Raw genomic sequence first — 13,736 nt, 5'->3', positions numbered from 1 at the left:
AACACATTCAGGAGTGTTTCGGTAGTTTGAATGTGTGCTTCTACTCACACTTGCTAATGCTGAGGACATCAGCCTGTTCTGTGAGGAGGAGAGAGAGCCCCTCCATGAGCAGCAAGGCCTTATGGTAGCGCTGAACTGATGCTGAGCCCTGATGAAACATCTCATCCAGAGCAGCGGTCTGTACCTATAACACAAGCGCATACAAAGCTTCTTAATGTATATACATACACCTGACAAACAACAGTGACATCAAAATGAATCTCTTTAACAGCAAACAACAGTAATGCAAGGACCAAACGGTTGCAAAACCAATTATAAAGGACAAGAGAAATGGAGAACTATGCTCACAGACATATTTAGAGAATAACTTTGCTTCTATGCCTCAGAGAAAAAGAGAAACGTTTGACTCAGCATTAGTTTGTACCATCTGTACAGTGTGGCTGAAGAGGAGCCTCTCAGCTGTGATGCTGTTGATGTGGTCCATGAGTCTGTGCTTACGAGAGAAGAATCGCTCCAGCTGAGCACTCAGAGAACGACAGGACATGACACTGGACTTATACAGGTCATTCAGCCTTCTGACCACTGAAAAATAACAAGTGAAAACACTCAGTATTATGCCTATTTCACACAAAAACCTCATCTACTTGACAGGAGAGCTAAAGTTGCTGTTGTAAATTTGGTCTTTTAAAAATTTTAATTGCGAAGTAATTGGAGCCAACATAAATTTACAAGTAAGGAGTACTGTCATGACGACAAGAGTTTATCTAGACTGCTGACCTTGTTTGACCGTAGTAGAGGGATAGAGCTTCCCCTGTTTGATTCCTTCCATGGCTGTGTGCAGTGAAGATGACAGAAGCTCTGCCGTCTTCATGTAAAGCACCAACTGCTCTGCATAACTGACAGAACACAAACATTCACACATTTAACATTTACAATACCAATCTACGTAGCATTTGATTCTAGATCTACAGTAGGTCTATGAATTGATCTATTTGTACAGAAATAAACATTTGTGTGTAGAAACAGATTTCAAATTGTATACATTCTTTGTTTTAGGAGACTAAGTGGACCGTTTTTGCGTCCATTCGAGCTCTTTTGTAATTTTCACCTATGTAAACGTGCACTAGATGGACATCTTGGATTGCTGCACCAGGTCTTGCAGTTTTATAAGCATCTTGCGCATGAGCGCTGCCTTTTTAAATGCCGGGTTAAAGGAATATTCTGGGTTCAACACAAGTGAAGGTCAATCGACACCATTTGTAGCATAATGTTGATTCTCACAAAAATTTATTTTGACTTTTCCCCCATTTTTCTTTATAAAAAAAAAAAACAAAAACACAGAAAAATAACACTTACAATGGAAGTGAATGGGGCCAAGCTGTAAATGTTAAAATACTCAGTTTAAAAAATATAGTCACAAAATGTAAACAATATGCATGTTAAAGGTTAGTTCAACCAAAAATGAAAATTCTCTTATCATTTACTCACCGTCATGCCATCAGATGTGTATGACTTTCTTTCTTCAGCAGAACTCAAATAAAGATTTTTAGAAGTATATCTCAGCTCTGTAGGTCCATACAATGCAAGTGAATGGTGATCAGACCTTTGTAGCTCCAAAAATCACATAAAGGAAACATAGAAGTAATCCATATGACTCCAGTGGTTAAATCTATATCTTCAGAAGCGATAAAATAGGTGTGTGTGAGAAACAATAATATAAACAATATAAACAATAATAGTAAAAAGAAATGACTCTAAATCTCCACTTTCTGAAATTGAAAGTGGAGATTTAGAGTAAAAAAAAGGACTTAAATATTGTTCTGTTTCTCACCCACACCTATCATATCACTTCTGAAGATATGGATTTAACCACTGGAGTTGTATGGATTACTTTTATGTTTCCTTTATGAGATTTGTGGAGCTACAAAGGTCTGATCACCATTCACTTGCATTGTATGGACCTACAGAGCTGAGATATTCTTCTAAAAATCTTTGTGTTCTGCTGAAGAAAGAAATTCATATTCTTCTGGGATGGCATGAGGGTGAGTAAATAATGAGAGAATTTTCATTTTTGGGTGAACCATCTCTTTAACATGATTTTAGTGTGATAAAATCGCTTACTAACCTTTTCTGTGTATACTTGTATCCAATTTTACAACTATGTGATCACGTAACGCTGTAAACCCTAAAAAAATGATTTAAACAACCTTGCAGTTCAAATAATACACAAATTTTAACAGAAGAATTAATTTATGTGCTTTTATAAAATTATAAGCTTCACATTTCTGCCTTTAGAGGTGCACTCAGTAATTCTAATCCAGTAAATTTTTTATCAAATTCTGCAAATAACTCCTCACAGTCTGCTAGCTGTCCGTTCTGTGGGTGGGCTGAAAAAAAATCTAGTATTTGTACACAGCCCTGGCTCTGTAAATGGGACAAAAACAAAGTGGAACAGACCAATCCACACAACACTACTCCAGCCAATCAACAACAGGGGGTGGTTCTTGCGCGTGCACAGGATTGGGGGGGGGGGGGGGGGGGGTTGGGCAGAGCAAGAGGGAAATTCATTAGAAGAGCGACGGCAAATCTGGCTGATGCGAACTTTCTAAACTCCAAGGAGGACAAATGGCTGAGAAATAGACAGAGAGAAAAAGGTCAGACTAATATAAACTAAAAAAAGGAGGATTATAATAAGTCGAGGTCTAGGAGCCGCGTCAACATCGGCGAGGCTTTTCAGCAGTGGAGAGACCTCCGAGAGGTAAAAGGCTTGAAGACGGATGCACAAGTTGCCCTTTTTCTTCTCGATAGGCGGGTAACATAAATTTTGCTACGTTTCACAAAACCATATATGCTGTTGTTGTGATGTTAGATTTAGTAGCAGGAGAGCTGTGAGTGTCTGGAGCTGGTGTGCATAAAAATGAATGTAGGGGGCAGAGCTTCCAAAGGAGCACTGATGGGAGGGGTGTGTTTGTTTTGGCAGTTGAGTTCGAATATCAACAGTGTTTCTAAGGAATCGCTGAGTGCACCTTTAAACCTTTCAAATATTGGCACCATTCACTTCCATTTTAAGTACCTCACTGTGATATAAATTTTTGCCTTTTTCAAAGAAAAGGATGAGCGAGTTGCAATAATTTTTGTGGTAATCAACATTATGCCACAAATGCTGCCGATTGAGCGTGACTTGTATTAAACCCGGAATATTCCTTTAAGTTAAAAAGAACTTAAATTGCGATTTGAGACACCTGCGTTCTGCTCAATTCGTGGTGCTGCGTCTAGGTTTATTTTTATTTGTTTGTTTTTTTTAAGGAAAAGTTTGGTGTAAACAGCCCCTAATAATGCACAATCTCCTCACCTCCACTCTCGGCTCAGAGAGCTGATCTGATCAGCGACCAGGCTCTGCTGCCGGAGTAAGCCTATGGAGGACTGTTCTGCCTGGGCAGCCTCTCCACCCCTGGCTTCAGCCACCTCCACCATACAGCGAGCAAAGTCCAGCATGAACCGGAGCCTATGCACAATTTCTGTGTGCTCCTGCTGCAAATGGAGAGAGACGTGTACCATTAGACCCAAATCATTCTCAGAAACTTACACTACAAACATTCAACTGCAAGCTAGCTAGTATGACTTTATTGGATTGTGCTGTACTGGACTCTGTATGGATTAAAATAGAAAAACAGTAAATTTGGTGCTTACCTCCATTAGGGTCTCCTCTGGTAGTTCTGGGGCTTCAAAAGTAACAGCTCCTTCCAGGTTGGCTGAGATGGGGTCAGTGAAACCATAGCGTGGACTGGAGGGCCCCTCGTAGCCGTCCATGCATTGTGGGTAGCGACTGGTGAGGGACCCCACCGGACTAATGGAACTTGAAGATCCTACTGTGAGACACAGAGGAGGTCAGGCCAGAGGTCAGGTCAATACTAACCTGAGGGTTTCATGTTAAATTAAGGCATCACAAACACAGATAAATCAATGAAGTATAATAAGAAAACAGAGCAAATTCTCTACCGGAGTACTTCCTTAAGCGAGAACTCTGTGGAGGTGTCCCTCCATTGGGCGGAGAACCCACGGTGAACACCACTCGAGCTGGGCTACCTGAGCCCAATAAAAAAGCTCCACTACCAGGGGACGCTGTGAAGCAGAGAAGGGAGAATGTGAGAAGTTTCAAAAGACATACAACTAAAAAAAATTATTACAAGATGTATAAAAAATCTTGAGCCTTTTATTAATGCTGTATTCGACTTTCATTGTTCTGCGAGTTTACATTTAGAGACAAAAACTTGTTTACAGAATTTGTTTATTAGGGGTTCAAGCCCGAAGGGCTTATATCAAACCCTCTAGCACCACCAACAGTTCAAAGTTTCACTCATGTTTATGCTAATAACTTTTGAACCATATGTCCTAGAGACAAAATTCTATTCTTTCAATTTCCGCCGACTAGATTTTCCGCCATTTTGAATATTTAGAATAACCTCTTCGAACTCGTCCTAGGCCGTACATCCAATGTGCAAATCTGGAGACACTCAGGACAAAAAGTTATTAAAAGAATTTTGATAGACCAAACCATTTTTGAATGGCGCTTCAACAAATTCAACGAAGATTCAACGCGCCAAATTGAATTTGAGGCCGTATCCGCACAACGCTTTGTGGAAACTTGGTATGTGTCATAGCCATCATGTCCTGAGGTGACCTGCAGCGTTTCGGTGCAGTGCCCCCTACGGGTCAGGAGATATAAAAAAAAAAAACCCAGCTATTTCTGCTTATAACTTCTGAACGGTTTGTCCTAAAATCACGAAACTGGACTCTTTAGATTCTGTGGGGCATACCATGTCAAATTATACCAATTTTGCCTATGTCGGCCATTTTGAATATAGTTGTAAAATGCTGTATTACAAATGCATTGGCGTATTGTAATAACATTTGATAATTTTTGCCTATTGTTATGACACTGGTCTTGATAGATTCCTTGGATCAAGCCAAGTTCAACGATACCACATTTATCACAGTCGGCCAAACTTCCTGTCAGCTATTATTAATTTAATTTAAAATCTACTTTTTCAAACTCCTCCCACAGCGATAATCGAATTTTCAAAAAATTTTGCTCAGATCATCTTCAGACCATGCTAATCAAAAGTTTTTGTGAGCTTGCAGTCTAAACTGAATGTAACACCAAAACAACAGATACTACCAAATAATAGCAAAAAAAACACTCTTGTTGTCATTTTCACTTATTCCACTAAATTTACTCAAATTCAAAAAATTACTCTATAGCATCGCCTCTAACTAATTCACTCTTACTTACAAACTTGCATGTTGATTCAGTCTGATAAATCGTTCAAGTGAATGAATGGAATCACTCAGGGCTGTGTTAACCAAAAGCATTGTTAACCCAAGTTGCTCGTAAAGACCATTGGTGCCTATGGTACCTACGATCAACTTACACTAATGATGCTTTTGGGAAACACAGCCCAGAACAGTTAATAAATGAGCACTGCATTTCTTTACTCTCAGTCATCTCTGACTTCAAAATAACAAATGTTTGGTATACTATCCCCTTAACTGGCACTACCCTTCTTTTTTTATTGATTTTTTTATTAAACAAAACACACGTGTTCGTGGGCTTGATTAGCCTGATTAGGGGCCGGGCGTGCGTCATCATGGCCCGGCCTCGCCCTCCTCCTTGCCACAACCACAAATTCAATATTAAACCCCATGACTTCTTACACAATAACTCTTCAATTCCCATTTCTAGGGAGACAAAGTACTTTTACTCTCTTATGTTTTACTTTCACCCTATGCTATTCATGACATATACTGTAAGTAACTAACTATTTAGATAACTTATCTATAATAATAAAGGCAAATGTACCCATGAAGTTGACCAAAATTCTCAAACAATGTCTTCCAAAACCTTTACTTGTTATCAGCCTCAGTTTGACCTTACCAGTTGAACTATATTACTCAAAGTGCTACCTTTACTTGACATTTAACCTTGCCGTCACGATAAATGAAGAAACTTGACACATGATCCTAGACTAGCCATATTGCATGTTAAAAGTGAGTGCACAGATTGGGTAAGAGAAAGGAGTGTTTAAATATGTGGATCAGTATCTGGTAGAGAAGTCCAGTGATATCAGACACTGACTGCATTAACATGAACAAGACTATTTTGATATTAATCAGAATTTGGTCATTTTCTGATTATATAAGTGCCATGAAGATGCATTAACCTGACTGCCATAACCAGATTAAGCCAATATTTCAGTTCCTTAAAATCTGAATAATACAACAGGCACATACCCACATTATAGAGTAATGTCAACACCTTATTCAGAACATCCACAGAAACTGAACATTCATTTATCTACACATGTCCAAAGGTAATTCTTAGTGTTTTAGTTTTTTTGAAACATTCTAACTGCAAGTAAACAATAACTTTTCAATAGCTATGGATATTAAATAATCGTCTGATCATGGTTATTTTATCTAACCGCGGTTGAGATAATTAAGCTATTATTGTGCATTTCATATTCCAATCACATTTTAATGCCCAAATTAAGGAATTTTAAGTGAATATATGTATAAATGCCATCAACGTGTGTGTGTGTCATTCAGTTGAACTCTGAGCATCACGAGCGTAACTGAGCCACACAGCAGACATCAACCAGAGCAACTCCTGTCCGGAAGAGCGCGTTAAGCGATTCTCCAGCGCTCTGATGCATGCGCCATCAGCAGAGGCTTGCGCCAAACTCCCGCAATAATATAAACTAACAAATATATACTTTGATAGTGATCCCAAGCGCTCCGGTTTCACTTTAAACGATTGTGTAATGGCAAATGTTCCTGATCATAGCAGGTTCATACACGCAGTGTTAATGACACGCAGTGACACAGAGGAGACGCACACTTACTCTATTTCTGTGTAGTAATGAAATGATGAAACGAAATCTCAAAGGTTTTGCTTCATGAGAATTAAGGGCTCAAGGGGTTAATCAAAGAGCATTAAAGTACCATGCAAAATTGAAGAAATCAGTACAGAAATATTTTACTATTGCATAATATAATGTAAATATAATTATATATTTTATTTTTTTACACAAAAAAATAATATAAAATAAATGAGTTCCAAATCAAAAACAGTATAAATGTAAAATTGACCAAAACTAAAGGATAGACATACTGTTTAAGTATTTAGAAATATTTTGATATTAAAAACATTACTTTTCATGTCATTCATAACTTTTAAAGCCTTACAAGGAAATCTTATACTGTATCCCTATTATATTATATGATTTATATATTTGAAGTTAAATATGTAAAATGACTTCTTAAAGTGTATGAAGCACACATGCACCTTAAGAAATATGACTGTTTATATGACAATTAATCGCGAAAGCTCTAAAAGAGACAATTAATTGTCATATTTGCAATTAATTGTTTGACAATTAATCGTCATCTAAATTTCATAATCGTGACAGGAGCATCTTTGTCATAATCAGGGTTAAACAGAATATGGACCTTAATTGGAAAATCATGTGTTTGTTAACATGCTTATCAAAGAGCTCACCTGTGATGTCCATGGCTCTGTCAGAATTAAGGTTCTCCATGCTGCCTCTATCTCCTCTCTGTCCTCCAAACGCTGCCATCAGTAGCACATCAGACAGGCGGCCAGCGCTCTGAGACCTGCCAAAACAATGGAAAGAAAAGAAACAATAAGTAATGAAGAAAAGCAGGGGGTGGGAGCTAAATTTCAGCTTGATTTAAGAGTTCCTAATGGAACGATATCTTCCTAAAGCTTTTGCTTTTACCTTCCAAAGCCTCTTTTCTCCTCAGCCTGGTAGGCAAGTGACAGACAGGGCTCTCCCTGAGCTGGCCTGAGGCCCTGCTGGGCCAAAAACGTGACCATGTTTGGGGAATTGGGGGGCTTGGGAAACTCAAATGGGGGCATAGCCTGAGACTAAATAAAATCAAGGTTTTTTAAATATTATTATTTGCTCACATTTATCATACAGTCAGTACATGTGCATACTGAGAAGTCATTTGATAGTGTACACACAAACAGATAGAATTAAATCTTACTCTGGAAGGTGAACCCAGGATGGTTGGCAGGGGGCTGCGTTGCATAAGTTCACTAAGCCTGGGAGAGGAGTGCAGGGTCCTAAAGGGCATCATGTTTCCTTGAGGGACTACCACCGGGTCTGAATGCTGCTTTCTGATCTTCTGCCTGCACCCCCCAGTCGCCTCGAGCAAACAAGGGGCACTGTTGAGCCGTGTGCCCAGGCCCTGTGGCTGCTGGGTCCGAGCCTTGGTTTCTAAACATGCAGCCAGAATGTTGCATGGTCATTCCAAGTAATTTTAAAGCAAATAATTCAGTGGAACACACCTTTACTTTCACCATAACTACATCAGTTCACATCATTAAAGGGATAGTTCACCCAAAAATTAATATTCTCTCATAATTTACTCGCTCTCATGCCGTCCCAGATGTGTATGACTTTCTTTCTTCTGCTGAACACAAATTAAGATTTTTAAAAGAAAATTTCAGATCTGTAAGTCCATACAATGCAAGCGAATGGTGATCAGACCTTTGTAGCTGAAAGATCACAAACAAAACATAGAGGTAATCCATAAGACTCCAGTGGTTAAATCAATATCTTCAGAAGTAATATAATAGGTCTGGGTGAGAAACAGATCAAAACTTAAGTCCATTTTTTACTCTAAATCTTCACTTTCACTTTTACACCTGAAAGTGAAAGTTAATTGGAGATTTAGAGTAAAAAGGACTTAAATATTGTTCTGTTTCTCACCCACACCTATTATATTACTTCTTAAGATGTGGATTTAAACAATGGAGTTATATTACTTTTATATTTCCTTTATGTGATTTTTGGACCATCAAAGGTCTGGTCACCATTCATTTGCATTGTATGGACCTAAAGAGCTGAGATATTCTTCTAAAAAATCTTTGTTTGTGTTCTGCTGAAGAAAAAAAGTTATACACATCTGGGATGGCATGAGGATGAGTAAATGATAGAGAATTTTAATTTTTGGGTGAACTATCCCTTTAATTGATAAAATTCACATTCTGAGCAGAAATGGAGGTAACTGATTTGATTAGCGACAGTTCCCTTCCTTAAATTCATGGACTTCCAACAAAGACAAGGGAAATTAATTGCACTATGTAATGCTGATATCCTTTTCAAAAAACAACAAAAGAGTATGGCAACAGAGGAAGGGTGCTATTACCTCCACCCCGGGAGCCCCTGTGACCCATTTCTACACCTGCTGTGCACATTTGGCCTGGTAACTCAGGAATGGTGCCAACTTTTAAGACAAGAGGGGAGGAAGAGAAAAAAACCAGTTATTTCAGAAACAGTTGCCAAATTATTTTTAGCTACAGAGATATGACTTTATTAAACCAAGTGCCACTCACACTGTGGAGAGAGCTGGAAGGGTTTAGCGCCCCCTGTAGACAGTCTACAGGGAGTGAGGGCAGAGCCAGGCCCTCCTAGCTGAGGAGGGGAGGGCCCTGTTTGTCCACAGGTCAGAGAACTCCCACTACCGTACCTTTGGACTGTGCCAGACCTGAGAGAGACAGAGAGAGAGAGAGACAGAGAGAGTAAGTGCCATGTAGCAATATACAGTAAGACACAAACTCATCAGATTCCTAATGTATCTCTCTATAAGGGAGTGCAAGTATGCAAACATGTGGATTAACCCACCGTGGAGATGGAGAGCCCTCTTGACCTGGGAAGTGGAGGTTCTGCTCCATGCGCTGGTAGTTGTGAATCTGTGTGGGGACTGGAATGGGTATAGACTGCCCATAGTTGCTATAGTTACTCCCAGATAACTCATTCGGCCCGCTGAGAATGAGCCGGAAATAAAGTGTAGGAGATCCAGAGTAACAAAACGACAGAACAAGAGAGAGAGCGATAGAGAAACAAAAATGGCAACACAGAATGGAATGGACATTAGATTTAAGTTCCAGTTCCTGATCAATAAAATAAAAAAAATTCAAATCTCATGGGAAATTTTAGGAGATGCAGAACTCTTTTCAAAGCAAAACAGTAAAATGGTCGGAGGCAGAGGCTGACAGAGTTCTGCCAGTGTCTTTTGTGCCAATGGTTTTATAGTTTTGCTTCTCCAAATTCATTTTAATTTAAAGCGATCCAACTGATGGACCTTCAGAGCTGAGCCACTCTTCTAAAAATCTTCGTGTTCTGCACAAGAAAGAAAGTCATACATGTTTGTGATGGCATGAGTTGGAGTAAAAGATAAGAGAATTTTTGGTGAAGTTTTCTTTTAAGATTCTACAGGCAAGAGATATTTTATCCTACACAGATAAAGGTCAGATGACTCAATAATTACAAAAATGACTAGATATTTTTGTTGTCGATTTAATTTCAGTTATTTTCTATCTGCTTTTAGTTTTTCATTTACTTTGGTAAATGATTTTATTTCAGTTTATGAACATTTTTTTGAATCAATAGCTCTTGTCTTCATTAAGTTTTGCGCGTGACTGTTGGTTTCAAGGGCTGTTCCGTTTAATAATGGAAGAGAACAGGATCAAAGATAAAAGATGCAATCCTCCTGCCAATACAGGACTCATTTCCCTTGTAGGTCTGAAAGCACCAGGCCCTGATCCATCTTCAATGACCCAAAAACCAAACAGTGACAGGAGCAGCCACTATCAACCAGGAAGAAATCATTCTTTGTCTTGGCTGATAAATGTTAAAATGTACTACTCTTAAATGACCCACAGCTCCTGCTCATAACAGACTTGCTTGCAGCAAACACACATGAAATATTCATCATGTAAGCCAACATTATTCTCAAGTGCTTCTCGACTGTGTGTCCAACCTTCTTTGTTCTTACCCGCTGGGTCCAGGAGAGCTGCTGTAGGAGGGGGAGATTGGTGGAGTCTTGCCTTGACTGCACTGACCTCCAGAAGCCAGAAGGGAACTCCTAATGAAGGCAGAGGTTGAGAACATTAGCAGTGGAGTCAAGCTCAAACCTCACTCTAGATATGCCAGTGTGGCAGAGAACTTAATTCAATTTTATCTTATCAAACTGGAATTTAATTTTGTGTATTGTCTACACAGCTGCTTTGAGATTGTTTTCTACATAGAAACAGCTTTACTACAATGCCCAAGAGAAACCAGGCTGTGCCCTATTGTTTATCACTTTTCCCCTTTTTGCCACTTTTGTTGCAAGCCAGATTGAAACTTGCATCGGCAGTGTAAAATGCACCAATGCTCAATGGGCCTCATTCATGAAACACAAGCAGAACAAATTTCAGCGTAAATTGCTCATAAAACCATTCTTGGGGAAACTATGACACTGAACAAAATGTTACAACTTATGTAAGAATTTTTTCAGATGTGTATAAATACAGATTTCCTGGTTCCAATCGATTCCGATTCACAAGCTCTCGATTCAATTCGATTTCAATTCATACAGGTAAAGTTCAGTTATAATGTCCATTTTGCTTACATATGAAAAATTTCCAGGTAATTCCTTTTATTATACAGAGGACCTTCTAACTGGGTACATTGTGAAAAAAAATATTTTACTAATTATATTTTATTAGTTTTTACTAATGATATCTTATTTTCTAATCTTTTGATCACATTTTAGCTTTTAAAAAATTAAAAAGCCAAAATGTTCAGTAAAGAGCGTTTGTAAATGAGCGCATGTTAACCATAGACAACTCGAAAGCTTTACCTCATCCGTGCTATTCGTGATTTGAATTAAATGTTTTTTTTGGTCTCACTTTATATTAGGTGTCTTTAACTACTATGTGCTAACTTTAAAATACATACAATACAATGTATTTATTGTGTAACTACATATTGTTCTGCAAAATCCTTTCAAGATTCACATTTGCTGCTACTGAGGTTGAGGTGAGGGTAGGTTTAGGAGTAGGATAAGGGGTTAGGGTTAGCGTTTAAGGTAAGGGTTGGGTTAGGTTTAGGGTTAAGGGTAAGGTTCACAGTATAACTGTGAAATGCAAGTACTTTAAATGTAAGTACAATGCAACAACACGTATGTATATAATAAGTACATTGTATCAAACAGAGGTGGGGTCTTGATCTTGTGGTATTGGTCTCAAGACCATATATACATGGTTTTGGTACTCAGTGTCTTGGTCATTCTATTTATTCATTAGTAGCCTAAATTAAGATGGTGACCAAACGGACAACTTTACAATGTTCCTCTTCTTGGCAGCATGAAATAAAAGTTATTTAAATTGTGATTAAATTATATACAAAAAGCAAGCAAAATGCGCTCCATTTATAATCACTGAAGCTGTCAATCACGTCAGTTAAACGCAAGCTCACTGAGTTCTGCACTCTCCCCAAAACTCTCATTATAATCAATAAAGCTGTCGTAATTGCACAGTAAATTATTTATTTACATCGTTTTTACTCCTTGCTTGAGAGTGCGCAGTAAGCACGTACAGAGCTCAGTCTGTGAGCAATGGCTGAGCCGGTGACTTAAACGCCTCTGATTGGTCGTTGCATTTATGCGCTCAGCTGACATGTCTGTGATTTAAAAAAAATAAACAGTATTATTTTGTTAGAATAATAATGCATATGAAACACATTTTACCATGCTTTTGGGAAGTCAGACTAATTTCAATTAATCAGTTCTTTCAAAATTTGATTTTCAATTATTGCAAATATTTCACATCAGCATTTTTCTTGCTTTTTTTCTTCACTTCTATTTTCAGTGCATAACTTTATGCATAGTTGTTTGAATAGTTTAATAGTATACATAATTATTAATAGTGTACATGCAGTGAAAATCAGACTAATGCTATGCAGACTTCAATTGTTGTGCACTAGCCAATTCAAGTCACTTCACTTTAGTTGTATTATTTTATATATATTTGGATTACGAAGGCATCTTGTAAAACTGGACTGTTTTCTCAATATAGCAGTCTGGAAAATGTCAGAGCCTGCAGTGGTAAAATTTGCATTTGAACATTTTGAAGATGATTCTGAAAATAAGAATTGGAGAGCAATCTGCAAAATATGTCACACGTTAATAAGTGAAGCATGTGGTACAACATCATCATTCAATAGGTAAGTTAGTCACACGTTTTTTTTTATTTATTTTTTTATGTTATTTCCCATTTGCTAGACTGCTAACTTTCTTAAAATGAGAATTTTAACATATAACAATATTAAAGTACATAACCATGCCTACCAATCTGCAAACTCTTTAAAATGAAAATTATGTAAAATGATATTTGATTTCATACTAGTGATGACTATCATCACAAGGCAATTTAGGCCAGCCATTTTTTCAATGAAAATGACAATTCTTATTATCATATTACAATATTTTGATTTGTTAATGAACAGAGGATTTTCCAGAGGTGGGGTCTTTCCCGGAGACATCTCAAGACCATATAAACATGGTCTGGGTCTTGTCTTGGTCTCAAGGGGTCTAGTATTGGTCTGGGTCTTGGAGGGTCTGGTCTTGACTACACCTCTGGTATCAAATATAAATGCATAGTAGTTAAAAACACCTAATATAAAGTGGGTCCTTTATATTTGTTTTTGTATTTGATTAACAACTGATTGTAAAGAACTGAAAGGATATTCAAAAATACATTATTTAATGACAAATGGATTGCGTGGATCACACATTACAAGGAAAGAGACAAACCAAACATTTACTCTCAACATACAGTGAAAGGATCTAGCTGCTGAACTTCTTCACCCCTAAACTTCACA

At 37.9% G+C, this 13,736-nt stretch overlaps 1 protein-coding gene across 3 annotated transcripts in view; it reads right to left on the bottom strand.

The window, feature by feature from the left end:
- Window positions 1-13,736, bottom strand: part of LOC127430581 (serine/threonine-protein kinase ULK1-like) — a 30,482-nt gene that overhangs the window by 3,562 nt on the left and 13,184 nt on the right. For 2 of the 3 annotated variants that reach the window (XM_051680440.1, XM_051680442.1), the window contains exons 15-27: window positions 10,867-10,956; window positions 9,714-9,854; window positions 9,425-9,576; window positions 9,238-9,315; window positions 8,071-8,303; window positions 7,800-7,948; window positions 7,559-7,674; window positions 4,000-4,122; window positions 3,691-3,869; window positions 3,353-3,531; window positions 778-896; window positions 425-582; window positions 49-184 (exon numbers count right to left, since the gene is read on the bottom strand). In XM_051680440.1, the coding sequence (XP_051536400.1) occupies window positions 49-184; window positions 425-582; window positions 778-896; window positions 3,353-3,531; window positions 3,691-3,869; window positions 4,000-4,122; window positions 7,559-7,674; window positions 7,800-7,948; window positions 8,071-8,303; window positions 9,238-9,315; window positions 9,425-9,576; window positions 9,714-9,854; window positions 10,867-10,956 (1,853 nt within the window). The remainder of the gene's footprint in view (window positions 1-48; window positions 185-424; window positions 583-777; window positions 897-3,352; window positions 3,532-3,690; window positions 3,870-3,999; window positions 4,123-7,558; window positions 7,675-7,799; window positions 7,949-8,070; window positions 8,304-9,237; window positions 9,316-9,424; window positions 9,577-9,713; window positions 9,855-10,866; window positions 10,957-13,736) is intronic. The other variant, XM_051680441.1, reaches the window with a different exon arrangement.

Source organism: Myxocyprinus asiaticus, chromosome 40 (genome assembly GCF_019703515.2).
Source record: "Myxocyprinus asiaticus isolate MX2 ecotype Aquarium Trade chromosome 40, UBuf_Myxa_2, whole genome shotgun sequence".
In the NCBI taxonomy this organism is placed as follows: Eukaryota; Metazoa; Chordata; class Actinopteri; order Cypriniformes; family Catostomidae; genus Myxocyprinus; species Myxocyprinus asiaticus.
Note: the sequence above shows the minus strand (reverse complement) of the source record. Positions and strands in the feature narration are given on the sequence as shown.